This window comes from Lissotriton vulgaris, chromosome 11 (genome assembly GCF_964263255.1).
Source record: "Lissotriton vulgaris chromosome 11, aLisVul1.2, whole genome shotgun sequence".
Taxonomy (NCBI): Eukaryota; Metazoa; Chordata; class Amphibia; order Caudata; family Salamandridae; genus Lissotriton; species Lissotriton vulgaris.
The window spans coordinates 548,063,440-548,078,992 of NC_141699.1; the positions used below are offsets into that span (position 1 = coordinate 548,063,440).

A 15,553-nucleotide genomic window follows, 5' to 3' on the forward strand; every position below is an offset into this window, starting at 1 on the left:
TGAGGTGGTCCAATTCCCTACAGGGGATGGACTTCAGGGTGGAACACAGACCCGGAGTAGACCACGCCAATGCTGACGGTCTCTCTCGGTTTTTCCGCCTTAGTGATGAGAACTCCCTGGAGGTTGGGTAGTTCTCCCCACTTTCAGCTGGGGGGGACACGTGTTAGACCTGTCAGCCTTAGGGTGGTCTCCCCTACAGTTTTGCCCTTTTTGCCTCCCATTTTGACCTTACATTTTGTTGGACTTAGGACTCTGGGCGCCTCACCACTGCTAAACAGTGCTGAGGTGCGGGTGCTCTCCCCTAAAAACCTTGTGAGGCTGGCATATCTGCCACAAGCCACTGCTACTGCAGTAAGGCTAATCCTCCATAGGCTAATATTGGGAACCTCTCCTTATGGGATAACTTCTGACAGGGACCTAATAAGTCTGTCATGTTTGGTCTTGTTGGACTCGGGGCGGGGAACCCTTTCCAATGATATATAGGGTTTGGGCATTACTACGCTAGGGATCCCACTTTTATAAAGTGGACCTTTTCCTGCCTACACTTAGATTAGGCTGCAGACTCCCCCCTCCCCTCTGCATACTGATAGCCTGCCTGGGTTGGGAGGTGGGAGTGGTGATTCACACCTTCTTCCCTGGGATGAGCTGTGATGGGCTGCCCACTGTAGCCTTTACGGCCTGTCTCTCGTCACTGTGACAGCTAGGTCAGGGAAGGCAGGGAATATACCAGAACTCCCTGGACTCTTCCAGAAACCCCTGCCCCCAGACCCTTCCAGAGACTTCTACCACTTTCTAGCCCTTAGACTAAAAGATATATAAGGGAGGGTCCTGGCCTCACTTCTTTGTTACACCCTGGACTAAGAAGAATCCCTGCTGGAGTGAGGACTGCTGCGCAAGAGGATTGCCACTGGGAAGGAGGCTGACTGCTCCAAGGAACTGCTGCCCCACAACCTGCTGAGCTGCCCTACTGCCTGCTGATCCTGCCCTGCAAGAGGAGACTGCAAATACCGCCACCAGAGTGTCTCCACAAGATCCCCAGGAAACTACCTTTCTTTGGACACATCATTTTAAGAACTGTCTGGGGACTACAACCTTTTTAAAGACTACCTCTGCAGAAGTAATAAAGCTCACAACGTTCTTATAAGTAAGTTGCCCCTGCGAGGTTTTATTTTAAGAACTGTTCCCTGGGGAGAAGTGCTTCAACTGTTTGGTGGAACTGGAGCTCCGTGCCCCTGCCATCCCTGCCACTGCCCGGGGACCTGATCTCGCTTTGAGAGCTGGATCTGACGTAGGCAGCACTGTGGCAAGGGAGCGCGGTAGGAGCGTGAGATCACCGCCGCCGCCCGGGACAGGAATGCGCTGAGAAGCGCTGCGCCGTGACTGAAGCGCTGTGAGAGGAAGCACTGTCTGGGCTTCAGGACCGCCCTCCCCACTGCTGCTGGCACGAACGACCCACGAGCTGACTGCCTCGGAAATTGACCCCAAATTCACCACCGTGGGCCCGAGTAAAAGAGCGCCAGCATCACTCTTCAAAACACCTGGAGCCTCGGGAAGCAGTTGCCTGCTCCGTCCCGCCGTTAGGCATTCAAGACTGTCCCTGGGATCTCCGCCGCAGGCCTGGAGGCCGCTGACGTCACCCCCTGTGCTGCTCTGGGATTGGCCTTAACCCTCGGGGATTCCCTCCTCGTCATCGGAGATCCGGGCCGGGATTGGCTCCAACCCCCCAGGAGTTCAGGGACGTTCCTGGCGTGCCGCGCTCCCATTGGCTCTACCCCCAGGGCTTCCCTTGTCCTGCCGGGGAGGAGAAGAGTGGAGTGGAGCCTGTGGCCGGCCAGGGAGTGTGAGGACGGAGGAACTCTTCGCCGGTGCCTGCTCGCCCTACCGCCAGGTAAGAGCTTAGCGGGTGCGCTAGGCTGCTGGTGACAGAGTGGCATCAGGCGGGAGACCCTGGGGGCGGTAGAGTGAGGATTGCCGCATTACAGTCAGAGCCCAGTCAGGGCCTAACGGGGACCTTGTATTAGAAGTTGCGGGTTGGCCCATTTGAACTCGCTCTGCCCGGGACTGTGCTTGTCTGACTGTGGGAGGCAGTCTCCCTTAACGGTGCAGGAATATTGTAATTACCGGCAGCGCAGCAGTAGCAGCCAGTGTTTACCTCACCTAAAGAACTGTTTTCCCCTGGGAGAACTGTGTGCCTTCGAGGACCAGAGATTGGCTTATTTTACTGTGTTGTGACTGGAAGTCCGTACACCGTTTTTGCTCCATTATTACCCCCCACCAAAGGGACACTGTTAGAAGGACATTACCAATAGGAACTCTTGGCACATGTGACTTTTTGGTGATTTGATCAGTCCTGGGAGCTGACTTCATTTGTCATTAATCTTGCCTGGGCACTGGCTTTATTTTATTACTGATCTGGCCTAGGAACTGTGTTTACCTGACTATTGATCTTGCCTGAAACCTGGATTTATTTTACTATTGATACCACCTGAAATTGAGATAAAGATGTTGTTATTTTTATAACACATTGGTGTAGTGCCTTTTTCTTGTGTGTGTGTTTTACTGGGAACTGTTGGGGTGTTGCACAAATACTTTACACATTGCCTCTGAAGTTACGCCTTTGCTGCTCTGCGCCAAGCTACCAGGTCGGAAGCGGTGGTCCCTACTTGGACTAGGGTACATACCCCTGCCAACTAGAGACCCCGGTTCTAACAACGCCTTTATCTTTTCTTCTTTTTCTTACCGATGCTGTACGGAATCGACAAAAATTATTAGCAAAGCCAACAGAGCAAGACCTACTGGATTTGCCTATGCTTGTTACTATATCCATGTGCATTAGGGTTCGTTTTCTGCTTAATGCAACATTTTATATATTTATTACTATCTGTTGTAATGTAAAAGACAGAAAGGGTTGTGTTAACAAAATGGTACCCCCGTGCTTCCATGTAAGGCGCTTTCATTGTTGAACTTGGTTGGTTTTCTATTTTTAAGAAACCTAGACATGTATGCAATATTGGTATCCCCTTTTTATCCGTCTCTCAAAATGTCAAATCTCTAGAAAACGATACTGCAGTGTTTCATATCTTTGCCTCACCATTGCATGAGAAGTTTCAGAATTACGTATACTTGTCACATTGCTTGACTCTTCTTACCAAATACTACTTGTCCTCTCTATCGCATATTTCCAGTGGGCCTCGTCCTGGGCCTGCAAGGCCAGCAGTTCTTCTAGAGAGAGTTTCTTCCTCTACCCTAGCAGACACCCGTCCTACCAAATACTTAAAATTTTCTGTGAGGCCAACAAATTGGGTTACCATCGATACCTCTTCTTTTGCACTGTCCTGGGTATCTGAAGGGTCCATCTTGTCTTCCATCTGAAGCTAAAGAACAGTGTGCTGCACCCAGTTATGACACTAGTTCAGATATTACTGATATGGGCTGTGTTGTGTATATATATTTTATCAAACATGGGAGCATGTAATCCCTTTTAAAATCCCATACTCAATGTCCTTATTGCAATCAAGTTGTGACGCATGTGGTCACCGGCATTAAGAAAATGACACAGCTTCTCGACTGTAATAAAGTATTACAGCTGTTTTGTGATGTCAGAATGCCTGCAGCTAAGGTGGAAGGCAGGCCACAGAACAGACTCACAGCTGCAGTTTAAACAAAGAAAATTAGAACTTGTTTGCCTTCTTTTGATCTGTTTTTCTAAAAACAACACTGGTCAGCAGAAAGGAAATACTTCTATCAGGATTTATTCCACACTATTGGTTATTACAGGAAAGATACAATCTTTGCATGTTTCCAGAAATTCTGAGCTTCAACATTTTTAAACCTGACTTATCTTAAGCTGTTTCTAATATATTTTACAGTAAATTACTAACTGCTTTTTGGGGGGTTTACTTTTGCACTGAAGATTCTACTTTTATTTTTCAACCTTGGATTGAAAAATTGATCTTCTCGATGGGACCGTGAAGCATAACAGCTGTCTCAGGACTCAAAAGCTGTTATGTGGGGCTGAAAGACAAGGTGCTGAGCTGTGAAATACAGATCGAGAGAAACTACTTGATTTCATCCGATCAGATATACATGTTTATTTACAGTCATTGTGTGGGCTCTGATGCCTAGAGACCCACTGTGATCGCAGTTTTAGATATAAATCCCCCCAAAATTTACATTTGTGAGGCCATGACACCACAAGGGCCCAGTTATCCCAGGTAAATAACCCTGATCTACTTGGCTGCACGGCAGCTGCTTGGTGGACAACAGAACATACAATAGATAAGATTGGGGTATAGTATGGCATCGGTACCCAGAGATGCCGCATTCAAAATCCAAGTAAAGCTCCGACATCAGCACCTTGTTTGACACTGTCTTCAGGATGGAAAACATGAGTGTTGGACCCGGCCCTTTTGTCAGGTTCACCCCAAGACTTTTTGCTTTTTCCTAGCCTGTTTCTGTGACCTGGTGTAGGTGATTTTAGGCCTCTGCACACTTTTTCACTGTGGTACAGTGTAAAGTGCTTGAGCTCTCTGTGTATGTGTGGAGTTCCTTTTGTGGTGTGCCTAGTATGTTGTTGCTGTTGTGTGCTGGCTCAAATGCTTTACACATTGCCTCAGAGTTTAGCCTTACTGCTCGTGCCAAGCTACCAGGGGGTGAGCAGGGGTTATCTTGGCGTGTGACTCCCTTGCCCTGACTAGAATGGTGGTTTCTGCCTGGCTTTGGCGTCAGCCTTAGCCTACCAGAAATAGCCAGTTCTAACATTGTTGGTCAGCGGTGCGGATTTGGACTTGTGTTTGCGCAGTGCCACAGCGACAACTGGCTACATTACAAAACTCTGCAATTTTTTTCAGATAGTCACATGTTTGGGATTATTGTTTTTGATTTTTGTTTTTCCTCAAGAGTGTCATTTTCAAATGTGTTTCTGCACTTTATGTTTAGTGGCAGATGAGAGAAAGTGACAGGGCGGGACGCCAGTAGAGGGGGAGGTTCCCATAGATTAGGAATCCCTTGCTAAGTCCAGTGCCCAAACCCTGTTCCTGTTCCTGTCCCTGTGTGGGTAGATGGAAGAGAGGGAGTGTGGAGGAGAAATGGCTAGCTTAGGAAAGTGGTTATCCCCTGAGTGTAGTGTGTGTGTGTGTCTGGATTCCCCAGTATGGTAGGATCCAGTGGTGGCAGCTAAAATGTGTCCAGTGCGTGAAATTCCATTCCCAGTTCCCAGAGTATGGTGCCTGGTACTCAGTAAGAGGGGTACAGGTTGAGAGTCAGAGGCAGTGAGGAGCTGTCTCACCAGTCTGGAGGGGGAGTGTGTGGATGAGTGGTGTGTTGAACTGGAGGAGTTGGTGTAAGTTTTTTTGTAATAAAAGGAGCTTGCACGTGAGGTGTACCTTTGGTGGTGTGCAGGAGGTCCTGCAGAGGCACTGGACAAGAAGGTGTGCAGAGGCATTTGGGAGTGATTCTGAAAGGAGTGGCTTGTGTATCTGATGATCCTGTGTAGGGGAAGAGGTTCATGTGTAACCTAGCTAGGTCCCAGTAGGATGGTAGGGGTGTAGGGGCTCACGCCCTGTCTCAGTGGAGGCGGAGTGAGTGTGGGACGGTGTGTCCCACGTTGGCCCGGAACCCTATCTCAGGGCCTGGAGGGTTCCCTAAGGGAGCGCCATGTCAGGGGCCTAAGCTGTACAAAGGTCATTTGAGGAGGATCTTCCTGTGTCTAGAGGACGGGGAGTGTCTGTAACCAGAACTCCGGCGGTCCTAGTGTTGGGCAGTACCACTCCTAGTGGAGGGTGCAGAAGTCCTGGCTCGCTGAGCATTTGACCGTCTAGAGTGCTTGACCATTTGTGGGGCATCTGGAGGTTGTTCCCCGAGGAGGGGGGAGGCCAGGTTCAGGTTCAGCTTGACCTGGAGGGAAGGGCATCTGTACTCAGTGTCCTGACCGGTTTTGGCTTCTAGGGGTACTGCTCCAAGGTGGGCGGGTGCAGAACTCTGGAAGGGGGTGCAGAGGGACGGTGTACTTCTGACCCAGGTGCAACCTGAGGGTTTAGATCCTAGGTTGGGAGATTAGGAAGCTTTCAGGTCAAGAGGAATCTCTACCAAGGTGGATCAGCTGAAGAGACTGAGGGGGCTGTCCTTGCTGTGTGATCTGGGGCTCACCTGCAGTTTGTTGTTTCCACTAAGGTAGAGGAAAGGGGACTTTGCTGTGCGCTGTGTCCCCCCACCTGCTTGAAGAGGAACTGTGCTGTGTGCTTTGTACCTCAGAAGTGAAATAGTTTCCAGGTGGTAGACTAGTGATGGAGTGAGGTCCTGATCTGGTAGGAGAAGAGAGTTCTGGTTTGGAGGTAACCAAGTGGGTTCAGAGTGGCGAAAAACCGGAAGGTGTCCCTGCCGTGCGGGTGCGGGTCCGTGTCCGTGTTTTGTCGCCCAAAGCAGGGAAGCCCATTAGTGGAGTGATTGGTCTACCCTGCGTTTTGGCTGGAAGGGGGTTATTTTGTTCCCGGCCCTTTTGGCAGGTTCACCCCGAGACTTTTTGTTTTTTCCTAGCCTGTTTCTGTGACCTGGTGTAGGTGATTTTAGGCCTCTGCGCACTTTTTCACTGTGGTACAGTGTAAAGTGCTTGAGCTCTCTGTGTATGTGTGGAGTTCCTTTTGTGGTGTGCCTAGTATGTTGTTGCTGTTGTGTGCTGGCGCAAATGCTTTACACATTGCCTCCGAGTTTAGCCTTACTGCTCGTGCCAAGCTACCAGGGGTGAGCAGGGGTTATCTTGGCGTGTGACTCCCTTGCCCTGACTAGAATGGTGGTTTCAGCCTGGCTTTGGCGTCAGCCTTAGCCGACCAGAAATAGCCAGTTCTAACAATGAGGAATTACCAGTCGCAGATAGGACCGTCAAAAGTTACATGTCACAAAGATCTATGGTTATTTAATACACACCTCAGTGACTATTCCTTCTCTTAAGCTCTGCCTTATCAGTACAAATCTAAAACCCCTAACATCTACGGCTGAGCATGGACTTCAGCGGTGTTGTTATCACTACTCAGGATGCCATCTATACAAGCGGGCTTTTAACCGCTTCGCTGCTGATGACGAGCTCAGCTCGTCATCAGCCACGGTAGTCGTGTGCGGATGACGAGCTGAGCTCGTCACATAACGCGGCTTTTCGTAAATTGCCGCACACAGTGGGAAAAGCCGCCGCAGCGATGCGGTTAAAACCGTAGTAACCAAGGGGGCGTACCCAGAATGTACTTTTCATGGATTGTCAGTGACTGGAATATAAAGGGGATTTAAACTTCAATCACTGGACCATTTATAGATAGGAATTGAATCATTCAGGACACTTCTGCCACCGGCAGACTCTTGACCTAGAAAGTACCCAGTCCATCACTGTGAGATTAGCCAGACCCCTGCACTCTTCTACTATTCTATACTTCACGTTTCTGATTTCGGTAGAGAACAGCGGAGGAATTTGCCCTGGTTGTGATCTTTAAGACACAAAAGGTCCTGACTAAGAGACCAATGGCCTAAGGCTCTTGATCAGTGCGAGTTGCCAACCCTGTCTGAATCGGTGTTGCCAAGAAGCAGTTTCAGCTGATTCAGCTGGTTTCTCACACCCTTCCCTGCCACAAAAGTCTGTGTCTGCCTGCTCGGAAAATTGCAGTGGGAGCCTATGAAGGAACATGGGAACTTGCTACCTACACAGAGGTGATGCCGGCTCTCCGGCTCTAACCAGACAAAAGTTGTCAGGGGCCATAACAGAAGAGGGATCCCAGCCATAATGCTAAGGGCATAAAAAGCACCAAGAATAAAGAGAGTTGAAAAGGCTGGCGTGATTGTCTAACCATCTTGTCCAACCTTCGTTCCAGAAGCAGTCGAAAGTTGCAATCCAAGATGCCCAAAGCACTCCGGAGATGCCCCTGTGAGACCACACAATGCCCTTGCCAACACAGATGCTGCAGACCCGCAGTGTACTGTAGCATCCCTCTTCCTAAGTCTACGGTACTGAACTCGACATAGCACTTAGGTTATATGCAACTCTGAGATGTCCTTCAAATCCCACTGATATCCATCATTTCACCCTTATTTTTTTGTCATCCATCCAGCTTTTTATCCAACATTCAGTCTGTGACCATTCCATCTGCCTGTCCATCCGTCTGCCCATCCATATCCAAACCTATCCCTCCATCTTCAAACCTATACATCAAGCATATCTATCCATCCTTTCACTCAGCTATTCATCCTTTCACTTATTTATCCCCTTTCATTCATCCAATCATCCATCCTTTTGCTCATCCATCCACCCTTTCACTCATCCATCCTCCCTTCAACCCCCCCTTCCACTCATCCATTTACCCTGTCACTCATTCGTCCATCAATCACCCTTTCACTCATCCATTCATCCATACGTCCTTTCACTCATTCATCAATGCATCTATCCATCCACACCTTCACTCACACATCCATGCATTTACCCTATCATTCGTCCACCCATCCTTTCACGCACTCATCTATTCACCCTTTCACGCATCCATCTGTCCGTCCTTTCATCTAATGAAAAAAGAACCGATGGACGGTAAGTGGGAGCTGCCAATCTTATAACTACAAGGAAAAAACATCTTGTATTATGCCGAGTAGAATTACCCAGCGTGCCCTCGCAGTCAAAAGAGGGAAGAATGTAAATATATGTCATCCGACTGCACTTCCTCTAGCACTGGCCTCTTTGTTTACCCAATCATATTAAAGGAAGACATTCTAAAGATATACTTAGGAGCGTTTATGGACTGGAAATATGGTATCCTATTGACTTGGAGTTCATAGGTCACCTCACCTACAACTGTGACCCACCATGAACTGGTCATCCAGACAATGATACCACAGAAAGAACAAACTCGGCCGTGCAAACTGAGCTCAGAACAAATAATACCCCAATAAAGTTTCTCCACAAGCTCCGAGTCGAGAAAAAGTCAAAGTCAATGCACTGCGTGTTACGCTTTCTAGTGGTAAAAGTCGAGGCTACCTCCAAGTTACATAACACACCCACCAGGCACACGACATTAGGGCTCACACATGCGCTAGCAAAATCTCCTCTTAAAAAGAGCGCAGAATCCCTGCCCCAGACCCTGCCACCAGCACTTCTAGTTATTAAAAGAGACACCAAAAATCACCTTTCACCTCAGTATCCCCTCGACTGACTGATATGTGGAGTTCACAAACCCCATTCCATCAATAATTCTGAACAATTGAAAGTAAAGTAGCATCCCATTTTAAAATTCCAACTTTATGTATTTTAAGAGGCGGCAAGAATCTCTCTTCTACTCAGCCAACATTCCCTGGTCAATAAAGGGGTTCAAAGGTACTCTCCGCAAATCGTTGTCATCACCAAAGTAACACATGGAAAGGAAAGCCTTCTTAACTCTATACCACACTTCCATTTTGAAGACGACCTCCAACCCTAGAATTCTTCCTCTCCACTCACGTACATGTCAGTCTGCATTAATAATGCAGGCGCTCAGGTCACCCCAACCTCCTCACCCCCAAACATTCCCTTCGTTACCACCTCTAATAACTCTACTAATGGAGGTCAGAAGCCTTCCTCCCTCCTCTGCCAGGCCATATTACCACTTTAAAGAGGTTTTCCAACCATAACGTGTTCACTCTTAATGCAGTAGCCCAATAGCACCCCTTCTCCTTTTCTGTACCCCTACTTCTCCACCCAATATGCCACAGCGGAACCACGAAGGCTTTTGACTCGCAGAAACCCCAGCTTTTAACAGAACGGTGAAGTGCCCACAGCCCTTCGCACACAACTGGTTCATCAATAAAAATAAAGCCAATAAGTACCCCTCTCCTGCTCACAAATGGCACCCAATGTTCAGAAAGGGACAGCAGCCTCCCTGTAACCACCAATAATCCTACTGTAATTTTTTTTTTAAAGCGCTTCCATCCCATCGTCTTTATCGATTCCAATATCACGCTATTAATAGAGATTAAAAGCCCTCTAAGACCCCCACCCCCATATTCTGATTTTAAAAAGGTTCCCAGTTCCCCATCTCCTAATCAGCTCCCTATTACCAGCGAAGCCCAAAAGCACCAATTTTCCTTACACCGACCCCATATGCGCCCGTATTAAAAAGGGGGAGCCCAAACGCACCCCCACCTCGCTCACCAGTATGTATCCCCAATGCGCCAACCCCCACCCAGGAGCGGAATAGTAACCCCCATCGCCCCGGGGTTGTACGTCAATAGAAGAGCCCGGTGCCGCGGGTCCTTACATCGCCGCCATGGCTCCTCAGGGGGGCATCGCGCTGCCTCCGACGGTGCTGCGGGTTGGGTGCCGGGATCCCCCTCTGCCCGGGGCTCCGGGCGTGCCTGCCCTCTCCGGTGCCCGCGCTCGGGGCTGCGGACGGTGGCGCTGCCTCCCCCACTCTGCGGCTCCTGCTCGGCGGCGCCCTCTGCTGGCCGCGGACCGGCAGACGTCTGTCACCGAGGCCAGCTCCTCGTCGGGACAGGGCACTGCCAGGACAACACCGGAGCTTAAGTGTGCTCGCGGGGCCCTGGCGGAACAAGGACCCGGCCCTGACACGTGCTGATGGGGCCTGTCAGGGCAGTGCCTTAGGACTGGGAGTGGGCACGAGCTTGCGGTGCCAAGGGAGTGGCAGGATCAGCCCACGCTGAGAAACGAGGCGCTTCTGCCCTGGCTTATCATTTAATCAGTAATATGTAACATTGTGTATTTCTGTTGGCTAACGTAAGAGATAAAAGTGAAGTTGGCGAGGTTTCTATTTAGGGCCTCATAAAGACATGCAAGTGGTGCTAAATTTATAGCATCCAATAATTATTGGGTAGGATAATGTCCGCACCCTTGGGTACGTTTTGGCAGGTCAAATCTGCCACAATTACAATATTGGGGGTGAGGGTGGGAGGGGGTCAAAAGCCTTATAGCTATCTATTTTTGAAAAGAAGCAACATCTGCATGTTCCACAGTTGCTGGGGGAATCTTGGAGCAGTTATTGTAATAGCCAGAAAATTAAAATACCACCTCCAAACCTTTAACCAAAACTCTTATGGCACAAAGTAAGCGAAGCAAGTCATGGCTATCCTCCCATAATTAGCTTGCTTGTCTCGGACATCCAAGCATCTATCCATTCATCCTTCCACCCCCCATTGATATTCACCATTTCACCTTTCATTTTCTGTCATCCATCTAGCTTTTTATTCAACATTCAGCCTGTGACCATTCCATCTGCCTGTCCATCCGTCGGCCCATCCATATCCGAACCTATCCATCCATCTTCAAACCTATCCATCAAGCATATTAATCTACCTTTCACTCAGTTATCCATCTTTTCACTCCTCTATCCCCTTTCATCCATCCACCCATCCATCCTTTTGCTCATCCATCTACCCTTTCACTCATCCATCCTTTCCCTCCATCGATCCTCCCTTCAACCCCTCCTTCCACTCATCCATACATCCATTTACCCTGTCAATCTTTCGTCCACCCATTCACTCATCCATACGTCCATTTATCCATCCCTCCTCACCCTTTCACTCATTCTTCCTTACATCCATACTTTCACTCATTCATCCACGCATCTATCCATCCATATTTTCCCTCACACATCCATCTATTTACCCTATCACTCATCCATCCATCCTTTCACTCACTCATCCATACCCCTTTTCACTCATCTGTTCATCTATTCCTCTATTCACCCTTTCACGCATCCATCTGTCTGCCCTTTCATAAAATGTAAAAAGAACAGATGATGGACAGAATGCTGAACAAATCAAACATTCACCCTTAGTCACAGACCTGGGTTAAATCTTTTTTTTGCACGCCATGCCATTCCAGTTTAGACCCAGTCATACGCAAATCAGTCTTGACCCTGCTCCCCTTGGGAACCGTCCAGCCCGAACTGCAAGACCAGGAACTCCCTGGACCAAAAATAAGCATTGTGGTACCGGTCTCGGGGTAACGCCCCTCATCAACCAGGCTAGCTTGAATCTGGTGGCCGTCCATCATTTGTGTCTGTCTTTTGCTTTCTCACCCTGAATGCACTGAGTATGCCCAGACGTGGGCCCCTGGCTCACTGTGCCACTGTATTTAAGCTAGCCTGGCTAATTAGGGGTGATAACCTGAAACCGGTCTGAGGATGCTCGTTTCTGGTCCAGGGAGGACCTGGCTCTGCAATTCAGGCTGTACTGTTCCCATAAGAAGCAGGGTCAAGACTGATTTGCAAATGCTGGGTCTAAACTGGGGTGGCATAGTGAGCAAAAGAATGATGGATTTAACCCAGATCTCATGACTAGGTGTGAATGTTTAATTTGATCTGCATTTTGGTCATTATATGTGTGTCTTTCACCCTTTCATCTAGCCATCCATCTACCCTCACTTTCATTCATCCATCCTTACATCAACCTGTTCAATCACTCATCCAGTCATCCATCCTTTCATTCATCCATCCATCTATCTATCCACCCTTTTAACCCATCAATTCATCCAGCCTTTCACTCTATCCATCCACCAATCCATACAGTTATCCTTTCACTCATCATCCATCCTTTCACGCACTCATACACCCATCCTTTCTCTCATCATTCATCCAGCCCTTTACTCATCTGTATATCCATTCACCATTTCACTCATCCATACATACATTCTTTCCTCCTTTCACTTTTCCATCCTTAGATCCATCCTTTCACTCATCCATCCATCCACCATTTCACTACATCCATCCATCCATCTATCCATTCACCCGTACACGTTAATTATGAGACTTTCTCTGCCCAGTTGTAGATAGAAGAGGGCCATGGAGGTCCCCACACCACTGTAGCGGATAGAGCTGGGGGGTTGTGGGGTGGTTTGATGACGCCCCTGCTTGTGGATTCCCAACGCCTGATCTATTGGATTTAATTGAGTGTGATAACCATTACAACACTCTCAGGCACACTCCTAATTATGTCTAAGTTAAGCACCGGAAATTGACCAAAATACCGCCCAGTTTTTAATGGAAGAGCACCACAACCCTTTGCACTGTTCCTGAATGCAAGACGCCCGAGTCCCGAGAGACGTGGAGCCACTCAGCAGTGATGGCCAGACCAAACGGGAGGCATTCAGAAACCGAGCTAGGGCACGTTCAGCCATGGGCACACTTGCTACTCCACGGGCAGAGGGTGACCAGATGACTCCGTGTCACCGGGACACACTGGCCACCGCCACACATGCAGAACGAGAGAGCGAGAGAGAGCGCGTCATGGGGCCTTGCAGATACAAAACCAAGACCGTGCACTTGAAGGATTGGGAGGCAGCGCAGGCGCACAACCATGCCAGTGAGAGGTAAACAGAATTGTTTGTGCACATTCCAGGCCAATGCATGCGCAGCTCGAGGGCAGAGCCCCTGGAAGTAAACGAACTGAGTCAAAGCAGTGCATGTGCCAAAGTAAGCAGAGCAGATGAGAGCGAGGGCAAATGTCCCTGTGCGGCCTATCCGATGCCAAGAGGCCACACAAACGTTAGATGTTGCCTTCAACGTACACCACCTAACAATAACAACAACTAGTGTTTGCGCCAGCTCCAGAAATGAGCTGATGCCCATCTAAAGGCCTGTCAGGGCACATGCAGACGAACGGAGGCAGCAGTTCACGTGCAGGACATAACAAGTGCTCACCAATAAAGTGTGTATGAATGTGTGCATCAATGCAATTTAGATTCGAAACTTACGAGTACACTTAGAGTAAACTGCCAGGCTGCCCCGGGACACCAAAGGTGGCCACCTACGAGGGCGGCGAGGGGCGGCCTGCTCTGGATCGCCCATAAGATAACCCAACATGTTGGCATAAAGTATGCTAATAAAACTGCAACAACTTTCTCCATCAACTTGTGTTGTGTCAGTCATTGTGGTAAGAGTGTGTTGTATGCATAAAGGTCTGGGTGGGGCCGATCTTGGCACTAATTGCAAAGCCATGAGGTCTCGCCTTTAGGACCTACTGGTGTTGCCAATGGTCTTATCCATGCGACACAGCACCCTCGATGTTTTGCTGCATGGCAAATACATTTTTGTTTAAAAAAAAGCTTCTTACGCAGCCTTCAACATATTTTGTTGTACACACATATGCCCGCCAACTACATGATGCATATTCGATTTTTTTCATTTTAGTTACTGTACCAAGTTGATTCGGCAACCAAAAAGAAAAAAAAATGAACAAAAGCATTTTTTTTTAATCCGTTCTGTGCGAACGGCCCCCGGCCATCCGACGTCACAGTGGGCATGTGCGGAGAACGTCCAGGGGACGTCCGAAATACGCCCACTCCATAAATCACCCCACCGCAGTCAACGGGTTAAAGTAGGTAGTGAGAAGCAGTGGTCAGGGTAACAATAGGGAGCGGGTAGAGGCAGATGCAACACAGGGGAGGAGAGGTGCCAGCAACATGGACACAGCTTTTTAAAGCGGGTGGGAGAAGCAACACATGGCACATAAGCAACACAGGGGCACTGGTGGGGGCATCCAGGGTTGGATTGGGATTAAAAGTCGGCCCGGGCATGCAAAAAAAAAAGTGTCCCACATTTGCATATTGCCGTTCCGCAAAACACAGCTTCTGCAACATTTTATAAAAAAAGGGGGAAGGGAGGGTAAAAAAGTGCACAGATTAGTTTACACTGGTGTAACACACCTGAAAACAAGTGAGGCCACTTTTGCTCAGGCCCCCTGCCCCCGCTCAGTATGCATATATTAATGGGCCGGCCCAGCGAGAGAAAGGGAGTGACACCTCAACCCCGTTGATAAAAGGGAGGTAATGGACGCCCATCTACCTCCAAAAAGGCCACTCAGGCACCCACTGGGCCGCTGGTGGAATCCGAGCAACATAGAAACCCCCCAAATAGGGCCCCCCCAGCCTTCTTAAAAAAGAAGCTCCCAGCTGGAATTCAGATACCACCTCTTCGGGCATTGCCCAAGTGCCGCGTTACCAATCCGACCCTGGGGGCATCTGACCAGGACCGTACTGGGACCCCAAACCAGCCCTGGCTATTTTGACGGATCAGCCCCCTGCTGCTTTTGATACTGGGAGCTGATATAGCAGCACAACTGCAAAACCGGCCCCTACTGCTGCCAAATCGGCACCTACCTTTCCAGCCTCCCAGGAATACACCTGATGCCCGGTACAGTGGAGAAGTGTGGCTCAATGATTAGAGCGGCAGACCCTGATGCAGAGGTCTAGCCCGGGACCAGGGTTCAATTACCCGCCTCGGCGGGTCTTGGGCTCAAAATTCCACGGACCTGATAATTCTCGCCTTGGTGCCGATTCCAATCATGGAGTCCCACTCTGCAACTCTGGGCAATAGCTTGCTTAATCTCTACAATGGCCCCCACAACGCTAAGGATGCCTGGCCTCCACCTTGGGGGCGCCCAGGAGTGGACGCCTCACAGGGAAAGCCAGGATGGGTTCCACAGCAGTATTTGTACAAGCGCCTTGAGACCCTTGCGGGTGAGTAGTGTGCTATACAAGTATAAATTTACATTTTACATTTACAGCCAGTCCAGCCCTGCATCTGACAGGCGAAAGACT

General features: G+C 49.1%; 1 protein-coding gene across 2 annotated transcripts in view; it reads right to left on the reverse strand.

Moving 5' to 3' along the window:
- RHOBTB2 (Rho related BTB domain containing 2) overlaps positions 1-15,553 on the reverse strand; it is a 274,730-nt gene that overhangs the window by 105,392 nt on the left and 153,785 nt on the right. Inside the window, exon 1 of one of the 2 annotated variants that reach the window (XM_086943613.1) lies at positions 10,257-10,491. The exons of the other annotated variant lie outside the window; for it this stretch is intronic. Within the exon in view, the coding sequence (XP_086799739.1) occupies positions 10,257-10,267 (11 nt within the window). The 5' untranslated portion in view covers positions 10,268-10,491. Of the gene's footprint in view, positions 1-10,256; positions 10,492-15,553 lie in introns of those variants that run through there. 2 annotated transcript variants of the gene reach the window in all.